This window comes from Centroberyx gerrardi, chromosome 4 (genome assembly GCF_048128805.1).
Source record: "Centroberyx gerrardi isolate f3 chromosome 4, fCenGer3.hap1.cur.20231027, whole genome shotgun sequence".
In the NCBI taxonomy this organism is placed as follows: Eukaryota; Metazoa; Chordata; class Actinopteri; order Beryciformes; family Berycidae; genus Centroberyx; species Centroberyx gerrardi.
This window is the reverse complement of record NC_136000.1, coordinates 842,846-864,328: the sequence shown is the minus strand read 5'-3', so window position 1 is coordinate 864,328 and position 21,483 is coordinate 842,846. Positions and strand designations below refer to the sequence as shown.

General features: G+C 47.3%; 2 protein-coding genes and 1 long non-coding RNA gene across 6 annotated transcripts in view; all 3 read right to left on the bottom strand.

The window, feature by feature from the left end:
* Positions 1-352: 352 nt before the first annotated feature.
* LOC144538587 (uncharacterized) lies at positions 353-2,009 on the bottom strand. The gene is made up of 2 exons (XR_013504373.1): positions 1,648-2,009; positions 353-1,481 (listed from the first exon to the last, which is right to left on the bottom strand). It is a non-coding gene; the product is annotated as an uncharacterized LOC144538587 (long non-coding RNA).
* An 88-nt stretch (positions 2,010-2,097) lies between these two features.
* LOC139923580 (palmitoyltransferase ZDHHC7-like) lies at positions 2,098-12,245 on the bottom strand. Of its 2 annotated transcripts, XM_078283305.1 has the most exons (8): positions 12,148-12,245; positions 11,339-11,430; positions 10,116-10,419; positions 8,860-8,984; positions 7,531-7,627; positions 3,609-3,690; positions 3,306-3,436; positions 2,098-2,974 (listed from the first exon to the last, which is right to left on the bottom strand). In XM_078283305.1, exons 3-8 carry the CDS (start codon positions 10,413-10,415, stop codon positions 2,795-2,797), a joined length of 915 nt encoding a protein of 304 aa, XP_078139431.1. In that variant the 5' UTR covers positions 10,416-10,419; positions 11,339-11,430; positions 12,148-12,245; the 3' UTR covers positions 2,098-2,794. The 2 variants fall into 2 exon arrangements, with proteins under 2 accessions (XP_078139431.1, XP_071770488.1); XM_071914387.2 differs by lacking the exon at positions 12,148-12,245 and having other exon boundaries at positions 11,339-11,457.
* Positions 12,246-13,382: 1,137 nt separating this feature from the next.
* Positions 13,383-21,483, bottom strand: part of ankrd27 (ankyrin repeat domain 27 (VPS9 domain)) — a 38,253-nt gene continuing 30,152 nt past the window's right edge. The window contains exons 25-29 of one of the 3 annotated variants that reach the window (XM_078282860.1): positions 20,788-20,881; positions 19,886-19,964; positions 18,827-18,887; positions 16,183-17,068; positions 13,383-15,864 (exon numbers count right to left, since the gene is read on the bottom strand). In XM_078282860.1, coding sequence (XP_078138986.1) covers positions 15,593-15,864; positions 16,183-17,068; positions 18,827-18,887; positions 19,886-19,964; positions 20,788-20,881 — 1,392 coding nt within the window. In that variant the 3' untranslated portion in view covers positions 13,383-15,592. Of the gene's footprint in view, positions 17,069-18,826; positions 18,888-19,885; positions 19,965-20,787; positions 20,882-21,483 lie in introns of all 3 variants that reach the window. The other 2 variants (XM_078282861.1, XM_078282859.1) reach the window with 2 other exon arrangements.

The following is a 21,483-nucleotide window of genomic DNA, read 5'->3' as shown; positions in this document are numbered from 1 at the left end:
GATTCTTCAGGTTTCTTCCTCAGTCTGAGCAGCAGACAGAAACACAAAGATTCATTTAATAAAGAGATGAAACAGAGAAAAGCAGCAAATCTTAACATTTGTGAAGCTGGAACCAGCAAATGTTTGATATTTTTACCTGATAAATGACAAAAACAATAAACCGATTATTCTACACTTAACTTTTCTGATAGGATTTCAGTAATCAAGACTGAATTAAATCTAACATTTTTTTTTTCATTTCACACCATATACTCTCAGATTACAGTTCTGTTGATAGTCATTCTCAACAATACATTACAATCTTGCATTGTAAAACTGAAATGTGATGATTTCAGTAACAAGCAAATACAAATTCAATTCAAATAACTTTATTTTTCTAGTGGGGGAACTTCATTTGTGGTCAAATAACAACATGGAAATGAAAATCAGAATAAAAGGTCTGCAGGACTGGAGTGATTCTTCACTGGAAAGACAGAAACACAGAGAAAGCATAACATTTTAAAAAGTTGTAAAACTAAATGTAAGACATTTAGACTTCTAAATGTAAGAATTCTTTATTTCAAGACCGTTTAGGGCCTTGAGTTTAGATACAAGACATTTTAAGACGTTTACAGGACCTGCAGACGCTCCGATTTCATTCGGAGTGATAAATACATGAGGACAGATTATTCATTCGAGTTTGTTGAGGATAATTCAGTGTACAATCAGTGAGGAAACTCCTCTGAGCCGGAGGAGAGCAGCATGAAATACTGAGAGAGAAACATGCAGACCGCCGCTCCGCTCGTCTCGGTTCAGGACAGCGAACGGCGTCCGGCCGGCCGGAGCGGCGGCGCTGAGGTAAAAACATCAAAAGCCTTCAGAGGAACGGACAGGAGGTAACTGAGGTTTGATGCTGAACGCAATCTGAAACACGAGGCTCCGTCTCACTCCCACACAGTCTGCACTCCAACGTTCACTTTCCTTTTTCCAGAACTTCATTTCAGTGCAGCATGAAGATTTTGGTTGGTGTTCAACATGAGGTACGATGACGGTGACGGCATGAGTCGACCGCTGCACAAAATCCTGGGACCAAACAAGATTCTTCCATTCCCTTCCAAACATTTCAAGACCTGGAAATTATCCAAACAGTAATTTTCCAGACTTTTCCAAACTGTCCAGACGCACAGCATCCCTGCTTTCAGCTGGCTCACTGGCAGCGTTTTGGAAACAACTCTAAACAGCAGCCTTCATATTATTCATTATGATCTAAACAGCTAATTTACCTTCTTTCAGTCAGTGATAATGAGCCAACCAGCTGTAGGAGTCAGCAACAATATAAAGGCAAATGGATTTGTGTGTAAGAGAAGGCCAGCTGGCAACTGAAGGAGGTAAATATGATTAGAGCTCGAGTTTCCTTGCATCAGTTTGAAAACCTTGAAGGATCAGTTGATTGATTTAGTTCCTCTACATAATTCCTCTCTTCATCCTGTAGTCCTGTAGTCCTTGGACCCACAGACAGTATTGTCTGTAGTCCTTGGACCCACAGACAGTACTGTCTGTAGTCCTTGGACCCACAGACAGTACTGTCTGTAGTCCTTGGACCCACAGACAGTATTGTCTGTAGTCCTTGGACCCACAGACAGTATTGTCTGTAGTCCTTGGACCCACAGACAGTACTGTCTCCAGATCAGCTGTCTGTTCATTAATCAGGAAATCACAGAACTATTTTTCTCTGCGCAGCACAGAGCGCTGTGAGGTGAAAGGCGGTTCCTGGCGGAGTGATCTGGTTCCGGACGGTCGGGTCAGATCGTAAACGGTAGAGTTCGGTAGAAGACGATCCGCCGAGTGGAAACGGTCGGTGCCGCCGCTTTCCGGGCCGCCGAGAGAAATATGTCGGTCGGCTTCTCTGGAGATATTCTGACAAACAGTTTGGCCTCATTGTTGCAGCAAGAGGCAGCGGAGCTTCAACTGACAGCTGACTGGAGACAATACTGTCTGTGGGTCCAACAACTACAGACAGTACTGTCTGTGGGTCCAACAACTACAGACAATACTGTCTGTGGGTCCAACAACTACAGACAATACTGTCTGTGGGTCCAACAGCTACAGGAGGAAGAGAGGAGTTATATAGAGGAACTAAATCACTGAACTGATCCTTTAAGGCAGAAAGTGGAGGGGCGTTTGACAGCTGAGACATTTCAGCTCTAAAACTGAAAACAGATCAGCTGACAGCGCTCAGACTTTCTACTGTGAACACACTGCAGACAGACAGACTGAGGTCAGTGGAAAACGTCTTGACAGTAAGATATGAAACAGCTGAGAGAAGAAGAAGAAACCGGCAAATCAATAAAACGTTCCTCTGAAACAGTTTCTTTCTTTCTTCCCAGGATCGAACAGACGACAGAATCAAAATATAAGTTTTGTTTGGGAGTCACATCCAGCAGCGTCCAGCACTCTGAGGGGCGAGGAGATACTTCATCGCTCCCAGTGGGGAAGTTGTCTTTTCTCTTTCTCCTCCACAGCGAGGTCAGGGGTCAGGGGTCAGGGATCAGGGGTCAGAGGTCAAGGTCTGGATCCTTCAGCAGGTTTTAACCCGGTTCGTCTGGTTGGACGGTCTCTCTGAACACCAGGCCGTCCTGCTGCCACAGGGAGAGTCCGGGCAGGACGACATCGCTCAACAGGGTGGAAGGTTTCACATTTTGATTAAGCTCCGCCCACCCAGCCGGTTCCTCCGTCAGCGGCGCCGCACGCTCCCGCTCCGGTTCGGTTCGACGGCGGCAGGAGAAATCTCACCGGGGGTTTGAGTGACAGTTCCTCAGACGGAGAACTCCGCCCCGCCCCTCCGGGTGCGTTTGGGCAGGAAGGTCGGCAGTCTGAGTCCAGCGAAGGGGTTGATCCAGAGCAGAGATGGCTGGCCGCCAAACACCGACCGGAGCCCCGCCCACCGGGTCTGACGCTCCCAGGTCGGCTTCTCGTTCTTCAGACGCTCGATCTCCTGACAGACGGACGGGAGAAACAGTCAGTCAGCAAACCATCTGAACTTACCGTCTGAAAGCTGAGACAGTATTTTCTGTAGTATTTACCATATTTTCTGCAGTATTTACCATATTTTCTGTAGTATTTACCATATTTTCTGTAGTATTTACCGTCTGAAGGCTGGCTGAACAGTATTTTCTAGCTTGTATCTACCGTCTTTCCCACATGACTTGAACGCAGCATTAATCTGTGGGTGTTTGGTCTAGGAGCGCGGTGTGACTTGCGGTGTGATATATCTGTTATAATATAACAAACGTGATAATACAGAACACGCGTGTTCCTCTCCTCACCGTCTCGTCGTTGCAGATGGAGTGCAGCTGCGTGCCGAACATGACGGCGGTGAAGGTGAGGAAGAGGAGCGCCTCCAGGCAGAGGAAGATCATCAGCATCACCGTCACCGGAGGAGAGAAGTCGCTGCACTCTGAAGAAACACAAGACGAGTCCCAGCAGACAGGAGGCTCAGCTCAGCTCAGCTCGAGTCTCCACAAAGCTTCATTCAGTTTATTTCAGTTTTAACACCTAGTTTTGATCTTAGTTTTCGTTTATGACGGTAACTTTAATGCAGCGATAAAACATAAGAAGTGTAAACTCACTGCTCCACTGCAGTCGGACGCAGGTGATGAACTGGTACCCAGACAGAGCCAGAGCGTGGCTGGAGATCAGAGCGATGTACATCTGGACAGACACATTCATTTTGTTTTTAGATCAAATTTGCTTGTTATCATCAGTTTCAACAGCAGACCTGTGTGTCATGATATCCCACAATGTGCTTTTCTTAACACCGGAACATAGAAAAGCCAAATGAAAGTCGGCTGGTGAATACAGGATATCAACGAATCATCAACTTCTTCCAATATTGATTAATTGACTGATTCATCTGTCAAAATGTTCACACTTAAAGAGTAACTAAACTCCACCCAAATCTGTGGTGAAGCCTGACCTCTAATGGTGGAGTCCCCTACTTTTCACCAGTAGAGGTCAGACTTCACCACAGATTTGGGTTTTTGGTTCAGTTTCTCTTTAAAGTAAACTGATGGTTTCTGTGGCGTTCTCTCTGCAGAGGGACGGTTTGATGTGGCAGCTGAGCGGCGTCAGAGCAGAATCCCACTGCACTACTTCCCTAGTAACCAGCCAAAATAGTACCCATTAACCAATCACAGCCTTGGAACTGACTGGTGTTTCATGTTCTGAGGAGCGAGGAGCCGCAAACACCATGAGCTGACCTCAGAGCAGCAGAAACCACTTGACGCCGTGCGCTCCGCCCTCTCAGCCCTGCTTTCTACATTCCTACCTGCTAAAACTACCCACAATGCTACAGTCACAGTCTAGACTCCACACACACACACACACACATCACCGGTGGCTTCCTGAATCAGCCGGCGGAGACTGTTCAGCCTCCAGGCTTTGGATTAGCAGGAGAGATCAAATATTAAAAAAACAAAACAGAACATGTTAATCATCACAATCATTTGAAATCTTCCAGCTTCCTGTACGGAGTCTGTTCTGATTCTGTTCACTCCTCTGTCCTGCAGGTCAGTCGGGCTCACCGTGACCTCTGACCCCTTCACTCCTCTGTCCTGCAGGGTCAGTCGGGCTCACCGTGACCTCTGACCCCTTCACTCCTCTGTCCTGCAGGGTCAGTCGGGCTCACCGTGACCTCTGACCCCTTCACTCCTCTGTCCTGCAGGTCAGTCGGGCTCACCGTGACCTCTGACCCCTTCACTCCTCTGTCCTGCAGGGTCAGTCGGGCTCACCGTGACCTCTGACCCCTGACCTTCCTGCTGGTTCCTAGTCATGTTGTGATGGAGGGGCTGAAGCTGAATCTGACAACAGCAACAGCTGGAAATGGAAATATGAATCTTTGTGTACGGAGCGTTACTGTTGATACTCTTTCGGGATGTTGTGACAAACTGTTACCAGTCGTCCTGCCACCCCGTCACCCCCCTGTTGACCCGTTGTCAATATATGGACGGAGGGCAGGAGCTGATCCCCAGTCCCTCCCTTGATGTCACTGTTGGAGACAACATTGCTTGTTGCTTGTAGGTTTGGCTGATATCCAAACTGTAATATTGCGATACTGTCCCGCCAAAATATCGCGATATACGATATTATAGGTTTTGGTCTTTTTGTTTCCCAGGGTTTTTTTTGGTCGGGGGTATTTTATTTTTTTCAAAATTACATTCTTACTATTCAAGCATTGGAGGAAACAACGGCCATTTGGTGTAATTTGCGCATTCTGCTGTTTACAGTAAAACAGGCTGACTGTGGAAAAAGGAAAACTTTTATTTTAAAAAAATTAAAAACACAAATTCAACTATGATTATTTTTGTTTTTTACTCTCCTACCACTAGTAGATTATAGCTTTATTAAGTTTAAAAGCTTGTATTGTGATCTAAGCAACACATGGTGCCATGGTCGGGAGGGGCGGGGGACATTTTTTTTATTCTATACTGCGGGAAATATCGCAATATTCACTAAATATTGTGATATTTGATAATATGGAATATCGGCCCAAGCCTAGCTGCTTCAGGACTGAAGCTGACTGGAGTGTGAAGCTGACTGGAGTGTGAAGCTGGAGTGTGAAGCTGACTGGAGTGTGAAGCTGGAGTGTGAAGCTGACTGGAGTGTGAAGCTGACTGGAGTGTGAAGCTGGAGTGTGAAGCTGGAGTGTGAAGCTGGAGTGTGAAGCTGGAGAGTGAAGCTGGAGTGTGAAGCTGACTGGAGTGTGAAGCTGACTGGAGTGTGAAACTGACTGGAGTGTGAAGCTGGAGTGTGAAGCTGGAGTGTGAAGCTGACTGGAGTGTGAAGCTGGAGTGTGAAGCTGGAGTGTGAAGCTGACTGGAGTGTGAAGCTGACTGGAGTGTGAAGCTGACTGGAGTGTGAAACTGGAGTGTGAAGCTGGAGTGTGAAGCTGACTGGAGTGTGAAGCTGGAGTGTGAAGCTGGAGTGTGAAGCTGGAGTGTGAAGCTGACTGGAGTGTGAAGCTGGAGTGTGAAGCTGGAGAGTGAAGCTGGAGTGTGAAGCTGACTGGAGTGTGAAGCTGACTGGAGTGTGAAACTGACTGGAGTGTGAAGCTGACTGGAGTGTGAAGCTGACTGGAGTGTGAAACTGACTGGAGTGTGAAGCTGACTGAAGTGTGAAGCTGGAGTGTGAAGCTGACTGGAGTGTGAAGCTGACTGGAGTGTGAAACTGACTGGAGTGTGAAGCTGACTGGAGTGTGAAGCTGACTGGAGTGTGAAACTGACTGGAGTGTGAAACTGACTGGAGTGTGAAGCTGGAGTGTGAAGCTGACTGGAGTGTGAAGCTGGAGTGTGAAGCTGGAGAGTGAAGCTGGAGTGTGAAGCTGACTGGAGTGTGAAGCTGGAGTGTGAAGCTGGAGTGTGAAGCTGACTGGAGTGTGAAGCTGGAGTGTGAAGCTGACTGGAGTGTGAAGCTGGAGTGTGAAGCTGGAGTGTGAAGCTGACTGGAGTGTGAAGCTGGAGTGTGAAGCTGGAGTGTGAAGCTGACTGGAGTGTGAAGCTGGAGTGTGAAGCTGACTGGAGTGTGAAGCTGGAGTGTGAAGCTGGAGTGTGAAGCTGACTGGAGTGTGAAGCTGGAGTGTGAAGCTGGAGTGTGAAGCTGACTGGAGTGTGAAGCTGGAGTGTGAAGCTGGAGTGTGAAGCTGGAGTGTGAAGCTGACTGGAGTGTGAAGCTGGAGTGTGAAGCTGGAGTGTGAAGCTGGAGTCTGAAGCTGACTGGAGTGTGAAGCTGGAGTGTGAAGCTGGAGTGTGAAGCTGACTGGAGTGTGAAGCTGGAGTGTGAAGCTGGAGTGTGAAGCTGACTGGAGTGTGAAGCTGGAGTGTGAAGCTAACTGGAGTGTGAAGCTGACTGAAGAGTGAAGCTGGAGTGTGAAGCTGGAGTGTGAAGCTGCAGTGTGAAGCTGCAGTGTGAAGCTGGAGTGTGAAGCTGGAGTGTGAAGCTGGAGTGTGAAGCTGGAGTGTGAAGCTGGAGTGTGAAGCTGGAGTGTGAAGCTGACTGGAGTGTGAAGCTGGAGTGTGAAGCTGACTGGAGTGTGAAGCTGGAGTGTGAAGCTGGAGTGTGAAGCTGACTGGAGTGTGAAGCTGGAGTGTGAAGCTGGAGTGTGAAGCTGGAGTGTGAAGCTGGAGTGTGAAGCTGACTGGAGTGTGAAGCTGGAGTGTGAAGCTGGAGTGTGAAGCTGCAGTGTGAAGCTGGAGTGTGAAGCTGACTGGAGTGTGAAGCTGGAGTGTGAAGCTGGAGTGTGAAGCTGCAGTGTGAAGCTGGAGTGTGAAGCTGACTGGAGTGTGAAGCTGGAGTGTGAAGCTGACTGGAGTGTGAAGCTGGAGTGTGAAGCTGACTGGAGTGTGAAGCTGACTGGAGTGTGAAGCTGGAGTGTGAAGCTAACTGGAGTGTGAAGCTGGAGTGTGAAGCTGGAGTGTGAAGCTGGAGTGTGAAGCTGACTGGAGTGTGAAGCTGGAGTGTGAAGCTGGAGTGTGAAGCTGGAGTGTGAACACTGACGGTGAAGAGGACGAAGAAGCGCTGGTTCTTCTCTCCCACACAGTTGTTGACCCAGGGACAGTGGTGGTCCATCTTACGGATGCAGCGCTTACAGATACTGTAGAAGAAGAAGAAAAGCGACACAGCGGCGTTACTTCCTGTATGGACTAACTGACGGCATCTTTCCTGTCCGGCGGTCACATGACGCCTCATCAGTGACACGCTGCTGACATCATCTCCTGTTAGGAGGCGCTGCAGCAGCACCAACTGACCTCCGCTGTGTCAGTTAGTTTCACCTAAAACACCTGTCTCCCTGCCGGTCTGTTCTGGTTCTGTCCTGGTTCTGTTCTGGTTCTGCCCTGGTTCTGTCCTGGTTCTGTTCTGGTTCTGCCCTGGTTCTGTCCTGGTTCTGTTCTGGTTCTGTCCTGGTTCTGTTCTGGTTCTGCCCTGGTTCTGTCCTGGTTCTGTTCTGGTTCTGTCCTGGTTCTGTTCTGGTTCTGCCCTGGTTCTGCCCTGGTTCTGTTCTGGTTCTGTCCTGGTTCTGTTCTGGTTCTGCCCTGGTTCTGTCCTGGTTCTGTTCTGGTTCTGTCCTGGTTCTGCCCTGGTTCTGTTCTGCTGACCTGCTGCTGACCTGCCATGAATTCACAAACTTCTGCATCATTCCTTTGCTAATCTTCGTTGGCTGATCTCAGCTGCAGTGACAGTCCCGCACGTCATGTGACTGTCCCGCACGTCATGTGACTGTCCCGCACGTCTGTCCCGCACGTCATGTGTCTGTCCCGCACGTCAGCCTGTCTGTCTGTCGTTCAGCCTGTCTGTCTGACCTGCCGTCTGTCTGTCTGTCCTGCAGCCTGTCTGTCTGTCCTGCAGCCTGTCTGTCTGACCTGCAGCCTGTCTGTCTGTCCTGCAGCCTGTCTGTCTGACCTGCCGTCTGTCTGTCTGTCCTGCAGCCTGTCTGTCTGTCCTGCAGCCTGTCTGTCTGACCTGCAGCCTGTCTGTCTCTGACCTGCAGCCTGTCTGTCTGTCCTGCAGCCTGTCTGTCTGACCTGCAGCCTGTCTGTCTGTCCTGCAGCCTGTCTGTCTGACCTGCCGTCTGTCTGTCTGTCCTGCAGCCTGTCTGTCTGTCCTGCAGCCTGTCTGTCTGACCTGCAGCCTGTCTGTCTCTGACCTGCAGCCTGTCTGTCTGACCTGCAGCCTGTCTGTCTGACCTGCAGCCTGTCTGTCTGACCTGCAGCCTGTCTGTCTGACCTGCAGCCTGTCTGTCTCTGACCTGCAGCCTGTCTGTCTGACCTGCAGCCTGTCTGTCTGACCTGCAGCCTGTCTGTCTGACCTGCAGCCTGTCTGTCTGACCTGCAGTGATGCGCTCTCTCAGGTTTGATGCTGCAGCATTTGGGACACTTGTAGACGACCTCTCCCGGCTTCAGCTGCAGACTCTCCATGTGTTTCTTGGTGGCGTTTCCTTTAGGGACGGCTCCCTGAGGAGAGAGACAGACGGGACAGACAACAGACAGGACAGAGGGGACAGACAACAGACAGGACAGAGAACAGACGGGACAGACAACAGATGGGACAGATGGGACAGACGGGACAGAGGGAACAGACGGGACAGAGGGAACAGACGGGACAGACAACAGACGGGACAGAGGGAACAGACGGGACAGGGAACAGACGGGACAGAGGGAACAGACGGGACAGGGAACAGATGGGACAGACGGGACAGAGGGAACAGACGGGACAGAGGGAACAGACGGGACAGATAACAGACGGGACAGAGGGAACAGACGGGACAGACAACAGACGGGACAGAGGGAACAGACGGGACAGGGAACAGACGGGACAGAGGGGACAGACGGGACAGACAACAGACGGGACAGAGGGAACAGACGGGACAGGGAACAGACGGGACAGAGGGGACAGACGGGACAGACAACAGACAGGACAGACAACAGACGGGACAGAACACATGGGCTCTAATTTAATATCACTGGTTATTGTTTTTCAATAGAATAAAAAGTAAAATACAACTTAAAATCTCTCACAAATTGAGATCTGAAACAAATCGGAATCTTATCTGGAAACTAGATTAGCTTCATGTGCTGAAGAAAATGTTTGTGTGCTTGCTGACAAAGCAACAGCCTCTCTGATTTGGTCATTTCTTAGGATTATTGTGAAATTAATCTTGTCCATATTGCCCAGCCGTACTCTACAGCTGAAATTATTCTTCACTACAGATAATATGACAACATGTGATCAGCAGGTCTGCAGCGAGACGTTTGTGCAACTCCAAAACTTTAAGAGCAGGAAATGCTCAGGAGCCTTCGATCAATAAACTAGAGCCGCAACTAACCATTACTTTCATTATCAATTATTTTTTCCATTAATCATTTCGTCCATAAAATGTCAAAAATCATAACAAATGTCCATCACAGTTCAGAGTCCAAAGTGTCTGACCAGCAGCCAGAAACACAAAGGATTCATTTAATAAAGAGATGAAACAGAAAAGCAGAAAATCTGAGAATCTGGACCCAGAACATGTTTGGTGTTTTTACTGATAAATGACTAAAACTATTTGTAATGGACTAGAAGACGAGCCGTTCCCCTCTCACCGGGTCGGTGAGCATGGTGCGGAGGTGCGAGGCGAGCGCCAGCACCGCCAGGCTGTTGAAGGCGACTCCGTTCAGAACGGCGAACCAGAAGCTGCTGGAGGGCAGCAGCATGACGAAGGTCACCACGAAGTCCGCGTACAGGACCAGGAACCAGGTGATGAAGGCGCACACCATGCCGCAGCCGTCCTGGATGAACCACAGCCGCTCCGCCTCGCCGCCGCTCCGCACCGCCGCCTCAGGCTCCGCCCCGGCCAGCAGGGGGCGCTGCTGCTCCACCTCCCTCAGCCGGTGGCCCGACATCCTGCTGCAGAACCAGGAGGTTTAAGGTTCAGGTTAGAACTGAGAGTTCTTTACTCAGAAAAAACAGTTCTGCTCTGGAGAACCTGTTCATGTTTAAGAACCTTTTCTTGCTGTTGAAGGTTTTTGGGAAACTGAACGCACTAAAAGGTTCTTTAAGTCATGTGACCTGGTTCTGATAAACAGTTTAAACCCTGCAGGCTCACAGCTGAACCTGTTAAAGCAGGAAGTGACTGGCTGTGCAACCATGTGTGTTTTGATGTCATCTGTAATTATAAAGGGTGATAATCTGGGTCATGTTCAACTGCCCCAAAACATAGCAAACCGGAAGTGGCGTTTTCCGGTTGAACAACATGTTTGCTCATAACACCTCCTTGCTTCAACGCACTGCCGTTTCCATCCGTTACTTCCTGTTTGCTTCGTTTTGGGGCAGCTGAACGAGCCCCTGCTGTGACTCTCAGGTTGAGGATGAGTTTTGGTCAGACCGCCTGACAGGACCGGGTTCTGCAGAGGTCTACTTCTTATTTTATTCAGTTCTTTGAAAGGTTTCCTGTAGAACTTAAAAAGCTTCTCCTATGGATCACATGAGGAACCGGTGTCGGTTCTAACTTGAACCTTTATCTTTAATGGGTTCTGAAGGCTGGTCCTGATATTCTGGGTCTGAAGCGATGTCGGCTGCATGTGAGCTAAATGTCAAACTGATGTGATGTGAGAAGGTTTAAGGAGATGAACTCTGTAACATCGGCTGCAGCATGAGGACAGAGGAAGGTTCATGACAGCAGCAGCAGAATAAGACAGAAACACTTCTACACATTCTCATATAATAAAAACCCATCAGACAGTCAGAATTAAAACGTATGAATAAACAGGGCAAAGCAAGCTGCTGAAAACTAAGTCATCTGTCCGTCGGGGTGCGGTCTACTTACTGGAAGCAGCTCTCTACTCCATAGCTTTATCTTCCAGATACTTCTTGGAGTCTTTACGGTCTTTTTCTTTTGGGCCACATTGCTGCAAACAGCTGAGGACGAAGCAGAAATATTTCTGTGATGCAACCAAGTCCAAACTCACATGGGGCAGCGGACAGAGCCAAGCCAGGAATCTGTTTTATACCAAATATTATTTTAAACGGAGAGAAAAGAGATGACAGTGAAGTTGTTGAAGCGGCCTGATGTTAAACCAGGAGAAAACAGCTAAACTCGTTTTAGGAAAACAAGGACGCTGTAACTATTATTTACCTAATGCTAACCCGACAGCTAGCATGAGCTAGTTAGCTCTCAGCCTGCTGTTAAGCTAATGGCCGTTAATTGCAAAATATTGATGTTTTGACTTTAACAGTTAGCGTTCCTACCAGCAGTAATAATTATTAGAGGGTTGTCACGAGCTAGCTTGAATTTCATATCCGTGGAGGTTTGTTAAAATAAACTAACGTTAGTACACTGGACCAGATGTTAGCTTTAAAGCTAATGCTAACTGTAGCTAGCGTCATTTCTGACATTCCAGGTAAACAGCTCTTACTGCAGATATTCAGATCAGGTAACGCTAATTACAAGACACGTGACCAGTCTGACTGATGAGTGACATTAATACAGGAAGCACAACACAGCCAGAGCAGAACCAGCTGTGTGGAGATGAACTGGCTAACTTCATCAGACTGAAGCAGCCGTTAGCATTTCCAGCTAACTAGCTAGCAGCAACATTGTGGTCAGCTGGTGGTTTGTTTGTTTGAGCTGCTCACCTCGCGACACTCCACACTGTAGTTTCCAGTTAAATTGCTATTTTCTAAACATTATGTCACATTTAAACTGATAAAATGTTAATTCCTGCATCCTGTCCTTCCTGACCGGCCGTCCTGACTGCTTCCAGGGTCAAAGTTCACCAACATTACAGTAGATTTATTATGTATCAAATCTATCAACATCTCCTCACATTCAGATGTACATTAAACCATCGAGGATTCAATCAATTTCATTTTTTAAAAAGTCAATTTATTTCAGAGAGGTAAGATGATATACTGAACCGATATCTGATGCTGATATTGTCCTTTTATTAAAGATGGGATTTGACTCTGATTGATTACATGTTTACTGTAGCATTGATCAAAAATACACTGGTTATCTATGGGAAGCCATTCATGTGAAATGATTCTGATGAGACGTTTTGATCAGATTCCAAGTCTGCAATATATTATTATTATTATTATTAATAATACTAACAGTAGTAATAACATTTACTTGGTTTCAGTGGAGAGTTTCAGTGTCTCATGATGTCTAAATGCTGCTTCAGAGGCAGGAACTGAAAAACCAGTATGTTCAGTTACTATCTGAGGTGTGACCAAGTCAACTTCACTCGAGTCCCAAGTCAGTCTCAAGTCTTGAGGCACAAGTCTAAACGTAGATTACCAAGTCAAGTCCAAGTCATTAATGTCAAGTCTCAAGTCTAAATGTAGAACAGCAAGTCAAGTCAGAACAAATCAAGAGTCCAGTATCAATTTAATATCTTAAAGAAAACTAAATATCTAGGACTTTTCAATGCAATATGGTTTTAATAGGATAAAAACTTGGTAAGAGCATCATGAGTTTGATTTCTATAATCAGTTTCAACTTCAATAAATTCAATCATTCCATACAAATTCAGAAAACAGAATTTAAATTCAGTCGTCCGCTGGAACAAATCTCATCACTTTCAATCTAAGTCATTTACACAAACACAAGATCTCAAGTCAAGACTTTAGAAACCTTTTCAAGTCATCAAAGTACAAGTCAGAGTCAAGTCCCAAGTCACCAGAACCCAAGTCAAGTCAAGTCTCAAGTCTTCTCTTCATGCAGCAAGTCAAGTCTCAAGCTATTAAAACTGGGACTCGAGTCCAAGTCATGTGACTCGAGTCCAAGTCATGTGACTCGAGTCCAAGTCATGTCTGCTCCAGTCTGTCATACAGGCTTCTTCACTGAAAGAACACAGATAAAAATATCATTATTCTTAATCATGGGTTTATTATTGGTTATCTGTGTGTGAATTAAATAAGGCACATCAACAGCATGTTTAACATCCAAATCAGAAAATAAAATACTGTGGTACAAAAATAAGTAAGACTCGACTTCTGATTGGGTTTGACATCCATGTAGCGTTAATTAGCCGCCTTGAAATAAAAAGAGCGTGCGCTGCTGAAGACTCGGTGAATGGATCTGACAGTAAAGTGACAGCAGGGACACGAGGGAGTCACCGAGTCCAGACTGGGACTCAAAAGGAACTGAGGTCCATTTAAACCAGACAGGAAAATACAGTTCTACATATATGACAGTGACTGGATGATGGATCGAAATTCAATATATCACAATACAAAAACATGTCAATCTGTATGTTGTGTCAGGAACATGAATGGTGATATCAGCTCCATGTTATTCTGCTGTCAGGAACATGAATGGTGATATCAGCTCCATGTTATTCTGCTGTCAGGAACATGAATGGTGATATCAGCTCCATGTTATTCTGCTGTAGTAATCACTAATGAGACTCTTGACCATCACAGTTTCACAAGCTCTCCATCCAAATTATATTATTGTCACTTTGTAATGACATTTTGAAATTGTTGTTTACATTCTAGCAGCCAATGGCATCGCTAGAAAGATTTGAGTCTCAGAAATAAACAGAATTCTGCACAGTCAGACTTTGTTGTCACTGAACTTTTATTGATCACATCGTATCCTGGTTGAATTGATCCTGAACCTCAGATCACGTGTTGAATCATATTGTGAGATAAACAGATCGTCCATCACTAACATACGAAAAGTGAAATGTGACGTTAGTGAGCACAGTAACGTGGATAGGTCAGAATATTACAGTACTGCAGCTGCTTCATATTTTCATACAGCTGGCTAAATTAAGATAGTAGATTAATCAATACTCTTATTAATCTGCTCTAGTTATCTGCAGGAAACACTGTCTAACAAACCATACTACCATCAGGAACGGTCATGAGTCATAAATAAGATAAAACTATTATAATAAAACAGTAAGTTGAGTAGTATGACTTTAAAGAGGGAAAAGAGCAAAATAAACCTGTAAATCCACTGAATCCAAGCTAATGTCTAGTATTCAAGTAAAACAATAAAATCAGATCAGCTGCAGTCTGACATTAAAACTAAAACCACATTCACAGGAACCTGAAATAACGGTTTGCATCCCTTTTTTTTGTGAAGGCTAGAAGGAAAAAGTGCTTTAAAACCAGGAGAGGAGGAGCTGCTGTGAGGACCGGAGCTTTACCGAAGTCCTGAAATTACAATTAGAATTACGACCAACATCTGTTCTTAAAGTCACAATGAAACGGCATTTTGAGAGAATTTGGCGGCCATAATTTGCCGTTGGAGAGGGACAGAACATGGAGAGGGATCATTGCTGACATCATGTGGTATCAAAAGAAAAGGAAGCAGTCATGGGATTCTGAAATAAAATACAAGAAAGTAAAAATTGTGCTATTTTTTTTGGCATTTACTGTTAGATAGCTGCAGGATGTGGTATGACAGGAAACTGGCTAACAAACTGAAGTCATTTCTCATTTCATTGTGACTTTAATCAGCTCAGATCCGCCTGCAGTTTTAGGTCAGTAAAGATAAAAACTGCAGCAAATTACCTGCTGGTTCTTTCTTCGCCTGAAAACAGCAGGAGCTTCAGACTGTCTGTAACAGAGTGTTGTGTCTGTGTCTCTGTCTGTGTCTGTCTGTGTCTGTCTGTCTGTCAGCAGCAGGATGGAGACGTTTCACACGGAGCAGGAACTTCAGAGAATCACAGCTCCTCTAACCCTTTAAACTCCTGCAGTCACAGAGCGAGAAACCCAAGAAGACCAAACTAACCCAACCTTAACCCTAACTTTACCTAACTAAACCTAACTTTACCTAACTAAACCTAACTTTACCTAACTAAACCTAACTTTACCTAACTAAACCTAACTAAACCTAACTTTACCTAACTAAACCTAACTTTACCTAACCAACTCAAACTAACCCTAACACACCTGACCTTGCCTGACCTTTCCACCCAGTAAAACTCTCAGTTGAGTCACAGCTGTTGGACGCTGCTGTCTGTCTCTCTCAGCGTCTCCTGTGGTCTGGATGGAGGGGTGGAGGTGAGACAGGAGTCCCCCCCCCCCCCCCCCCCGCCTGTCTGACTGCCAGGCTCCGCCCTGGTTATGTGGGTGAGTCCGGGGGCGGGGCGTCAGACGACTCATCGCGCCCTTCATTTAGAGGGCGGAGCCTCGGGCTGTTCGGGTCGAGCGGAGCGGAGCGACCGGTCAGGATGAGAGAGAGAGAGTCAGCTGAGCTGTCAGTGTGTGATGTCGTGTCAGAGGGCGGGGCTAATGTGGGCGGGGCTAATGTGGGCGGGGCTAACAGGTCCATGTTATCCGTGTCAGAGTGAGAGAAATCCGCGGAGCTGGGAGTGTGTGTGTCTTCCATCTCACCTGGAGTGTGTGTGTCTTCTGTCTCAACACACACTGATGGAGTGTGTGTGTCTTCTGTCTCTCCCGGAGTGTGTGTGTCATCCGTCTCAACACACACAGACGGAGTGTGTGTGTCTTCCATCTCACCTGGAGTGTGTGTGTCTTCTGTCTCAACACACACTGATGGAGTGTGTGTGTCTTCTGTCTCTCCCGGAGTGTGTGTGTCATCCGTCTCAACACACACTGACGGAGTGTGTGTGTCTTCCGTCTCTCCCGGAGTGTGTGTGTCTTCTGTCTCAACACACGCAGACGGAGTGTGTGTGTCTTCTGTCTCAACACACGCAGACGGAGTGTGTGTGTCTTCCGTCTCAACACACACTGACGGAGTGTGTGTGTCTTCCGTCTCTCCCGGAGTGTGTGTGTCATCCGTCTCAACACACGCAGACGGAGTGTGTGTGTCTTCCGTCTCTCCCGGAGTGTGTGTGTCTTCTGTCTCAACACACACTGACGGAGTGTGTGTGTCTTCCGTCTCTCCCGGAGTGTGTGTGTCTTCTGTCTCAACACATGCAGACGGAGTGTGTGTGTCTTCCGTCTCAACACACACTGACGGAGTGTGTGTGTCTTCCGTCTCTCCCGGAGTGTGTGTGTCTTCTGTCTCAACACACGCAGACGGAGTGTGTGTGTCTTCCGTCTCAACACACACTGACGGAGTGTGTGTGTCTTCCGTCTCTCCCGGAGTGTGTGTGTCTTCCGTCTCAACACACACTGACGGAGTGTGTGTGTCTTCTGTCTCTCCCAGAGTGTGTGTGTCTTCCGTCTCAACACACATTGACGGAGTGTGTGTGTCTTTTGTCTCAACACACGCAGACAGAGTGTGTGTGTCTTCCATCTCAACACACGCTGACGGAGTGTGTGTGTCTTCCATCTCACCCGGAGTGTGTGTGTCTTCCATCTCACCCGGAGTGTGTGTGTCTTCCATCTCAACACACGCAGACAGAGTGTGTGTGTTGTCCGTCTCTGACAGATTGTGCTCAGCGGAGCAGGGAGTGTGTGTGGACTCAGGCTGGTCTGGTGTGTGTGTGTGTGTGTGTTGGGCGGAGCAGGGAGTGTGTGTGTGCTCTGCAGGCTCCAGGCTGTGGCAGCGCTCCGGCGGCTCTCTGACCCGCGGCCCGGCTGGGGGGGGCAGCGTCTCCCCCCGCTTCAGGCTCCGCCTCCCTGGAGCCACCTGAGGAAAAACAACATGGAGTCAGGAGACGGGAGGAACTGCAAGATGACAGTAGAAAGACTTTAAAAAAACACAAAGAAAAGGACTGGGACTTTCATATTGTGATTGTTGTGATTTTGTCCCTGATGTGTTTTGTCCTTTAGTTTCTGTTTATCTTCATCATCATCATCCTCTGATATGTCAGACTGTTCTGTCTTCCTTTACCTTTGTTTCTGTGTTTCAGACTCATGTCTTCTCATCCTGTTTAATCCAGTGCAGACAATTACATGAGCTGACTGCTTTACACAGAGAGTGTTGTGCGGCTCCGAGATACAGAACTAGAACCAGCTTCATATTTAGAAACAGAATCAGCAGAACAAAATGAAGGAAGAAGACCAACAACAGTAATCTTCCTTTAGAAATGAATGGGAGCTGCGGACGGATTCACAAAACCTTCTGAGGCCGAGTTCAGATCAGAAGTGGAACGGACACTTCGGCGGCCGTGTTGACGGACAGGAGCGAGGGACGGCGCTGTCAAAAAAGAACGAACAAATAATTTCCAACGAATCATTCTCAAGCTCGAATCACACCGAGTCTGTAGTGGTGCGTGCCGGTTCCTCCCACTTCGAGTTTCAATTAAATGATTGAATGATCGTCATGTAGCTTAACAAACAACGACACTACACTTTCAACCCGCTCTTTGGTGAAGTAGCAGCGAGCCGTTCAGTCAGGTTTTCTAGTTTGAATGCCGAGTTGCCGCTCGCAGCCGACAGCCTGCAGATCACACTGCACCTGCAGCACTGTGCCACTAAACAACTACTGTTTTGTTGTAGGAACGAGGTGCAGGTCCGGGGTCTGCCCAGGTCCGGGGTCTGCCCAGGTCCGGGGCCTGCCCATGTCCGGGGTCTGCCCAGGTCCGGGGCCTGCCCAGGTCCGGGGTCTGCCCAGGTCCGGGGCCTGCCCAGGTCCGGGGTCTGCCCATGTCCGGGGTCTGCCCAGGTCCGGGGCCTGCCCAGGTCCGGGGTCTGCCCATGTCCGGGGTCTGCCCAGGTCCGGGGCCTGCCCAGGTCCGGGGTCTGCCCAGGTCCAGGGTCTGCCCAGGTCCACTCGCTGCTGTGGCTTCCAGCTTGGTTGGAAGTTACTTGTTTTGCCTTTTGGTGTAACCAATCTTGTACTTTGTTTTAAGCCATATTACAAACAAATTTAAACAAGAGTGTGCTTTTGTACTGTTTTTAACACCAGGTCCATTCTTATTTATTAAGAAGCAAATTAACAGACAGATCATGAGGACGGCTCGGAGGTTTTGCTCTTTTCTGTCCTGAAGATACAGAAGTGGACAGACAGGAAGACGGGCTTACAGGAAATACATTCAGAAACTAAAGGACACACAGAGCCACAGGACAGAGCGGCGGGACAGAGCGACGGGACAGATTGGTGGGACAGAGCAGCGGGACAGAGCCGCAGGACAGAACGGTAGACAGAGCGGCGGGACAGAGCGGCGGGACAGAGCAACGGGACAGAGCAACGGGACAGAGCGGCGGGACAGAGCGACGGGACAGAACAGTAGGACAGAACGGTAGGACAGAGCGACGGGACAGAGCAGCGGGACAGAGCGGCGGGACAGAACAGTAGGACAGAGCGATGGGACAGAGCGACGGGACAGAACGGTAGGACAGAGCGGCAGGACAGAGCGGCGGGACAGAGCGGTAGGACAGAACGGTAGGACAGAGCGGTAGGACAGAGCGACGGGACAGACACTCTGAGCACAGCAGACTTTACCTGGCTGTTTGCTGAGCGGACAGACGAAGGACTGGAGGAACCTCTCTTCCTCTGCTGAACCCTGCTCCGGTCAAAACACAGTGAGACAGACACAACATCCACTTTAAAGGAATAGTTCACCCAAAAATGAAACTTCAGTCATTATCTCCTCCCACATGCCATGAAACTCAGTGCTGTTTGTTAGTCCACATCAGGCCCTGAAGCTGCTGGACCTGACTTGTTGCTGGGCCTGACTTGTTGCTGGACCTGACTTGTTGCTGGACCTGACTTGTTGCTGGACCTGACTTGTTGCTGGACCTGACTTGTTGCTGGGCCTGACTTGTTGCTGGACCTGACTTGTTGCTGGACCTGACTTGTTGCTGGGCCTGACTTGTTGCTGGACCTGACTTGTTGCTGGGCCTGACTTGTTGCTGGGCCTGACTTGTTGCTGGACCTGACTTGTTGCTGGACCTGACTTGTTGCTGGGCCTGACTTGTTGCTGGACCTGACTTGTTGCTGGGCCTGACTTGTTGCTGGACCTGACTTGTTGCTGGACCTGACTTGACTTGACGGTGAAAAAAATTACAGAAAACAACCATAAAATGTCTCCATGCAGCTCGTCCAGCATGATGCAAGTCTCCTGAAGCCAAACGATCCCAAAGTGACTTGAAAAGACATTTACACCATTATTTGGCTGAAATCCACTCTAGCTGTTGAAAAGTTCACGTTTGCGCGCACCGAGATACGAGAACGAGGAGAACTACATGTGGAACTCTTCCTCCAGTTACCAGAAAGAAGACTTCCAGTTTGGCCGTTTAGCCTTCAAAATAAAAGCGTGAGATTTGAAAATAGGTAGAAATACTGTTTTAAACCAATTACTTTGTATGTACTCCTCAAATCCAATAAGTCAGTACCCATATTAATGTTTGATGACATAATAATAATGAAAAATGCCATAAAATGTGCCATTTTAACTATAAACGCTGCATGCATTACACTGTGCAGAACACATACAGAACAGAGACTGAAGTGGACATTGGACTAACACACTTCACCCGAAGCGGCGTGGCGGCGGCTTACCGGCTGACGGACGGCGCCGGCTTCTGCCTCCTGCTGCTGGACCCGTCCTGCAGCTTCAGACGCTGGACGAAGGAGTGAGCTGCACACACAACACACTGCGTTGGGCCCGGCTTCATTTCTCATATTACAGGCTGTTACAATATTGTTCCTCTGTATTCTCATCGGGGCAAATCAGGAAACATTCAAACACATTTTGTGGCTCAGACAGCTGATTCTGTTATTTAGGAATCTGTAACTACAAATCAGAAGTTTGGCTCCAAAATTATTTCTAACTGAATCTGAATAAAGAGACGCCTCAGTAAAACATCACTTCAAAATGACTGAAATTAGGCTGAACATATAAAGATATTAACAGTTTTGTTCTAAAATTTGAAAAAAAGTTAGATCATCTCCCAAAGTGACCGATGAGACATGATGGAACTGTTTAAAGCAGCGGTTCTCAACGTGGGGTCCGGGGACCACCAGGGGTCCTTGAGGGGGTTCCAGGGGGTCCCCAGCAAACTGATGAAGTGTTAAACTTCAACATCAACAGTTAGAGAATGTAGAAGAATGATGTTCTGATCATAGTTTCTCTGTTATCTCTCTACCTACAATACAGACAGTCATGGGATTCTGGACAAAATCATATCTGACAATAAAAATATCCTCAGATTTGGGTTTGAGAGACAAAATCTCATCAAATGGGGTCTGTGGCCCTGATGTGGACTACATTAGGGTCCTGGATATGAAAAAGGTTGAGAATAACTGATTTAAAGGACAGCAGGAACTACATGAGACACTTTCACAGACTGGATCCTCTATATTTTAAACATATTGAATTATCAGCTTCAGGTCGTGATTTATTCCCAAAAGGGAATAAAAAAAGGGAATTTTGGAAATGAAATGTGTTTGCTCTTGGTTACCCAGAGTTCCTTTGGGCACAGAGAGGAGTTTGATTGGTTCGGCATCAGGAGAAAGTCCTGAGGCTTTCTGCAGAGTCCGCAGGATCTCCGTGTTCTGGAGAGGAGAGTGATGTGTCACTGTCAGTATCACTACTGGAACATTCATATTAATTAGGTATGGGACGAAATTCAATATATCTCAGTACAAAACATGTCAGTCCATCTGTTGTGTCAGGAACATGAATGGTGATATCAGCTCCATGTTATTCTGCTGTCAGGAACATGAATGGTGATATCAGCTCCATGTTATTCTGCTGTCAGGAACATGAATGGTGATATCAGCTCCATGTTATTCTGCTGTCAGGAACATGAATGGTGATATCAGCTCCATGTTATTCTGCTGTAGTAATCACTAATGAGACTCTTGACCATCACAGTTTCACAAGCTCTCCATCCAAATTATATTATTGTCACTTTGTAATGACATTTTGAAATTGTTGTTTACATTCTAGCAGCCAATGGCATCGCTAGAAAGATTTGAGTCTCAGAAATAAACAGAATTCTGCACAGTCAGACTTTGTTGTCACTGAACTTTCATTGATCACATCGTATCCTGGTTGTATTGATCCTGAACCTCAGATCACGTATCGAGTCGTATCAGGAGAGAAACAGATCGTCTCATCACTAATATAAATAAGTGAATGCATGTACAGTATG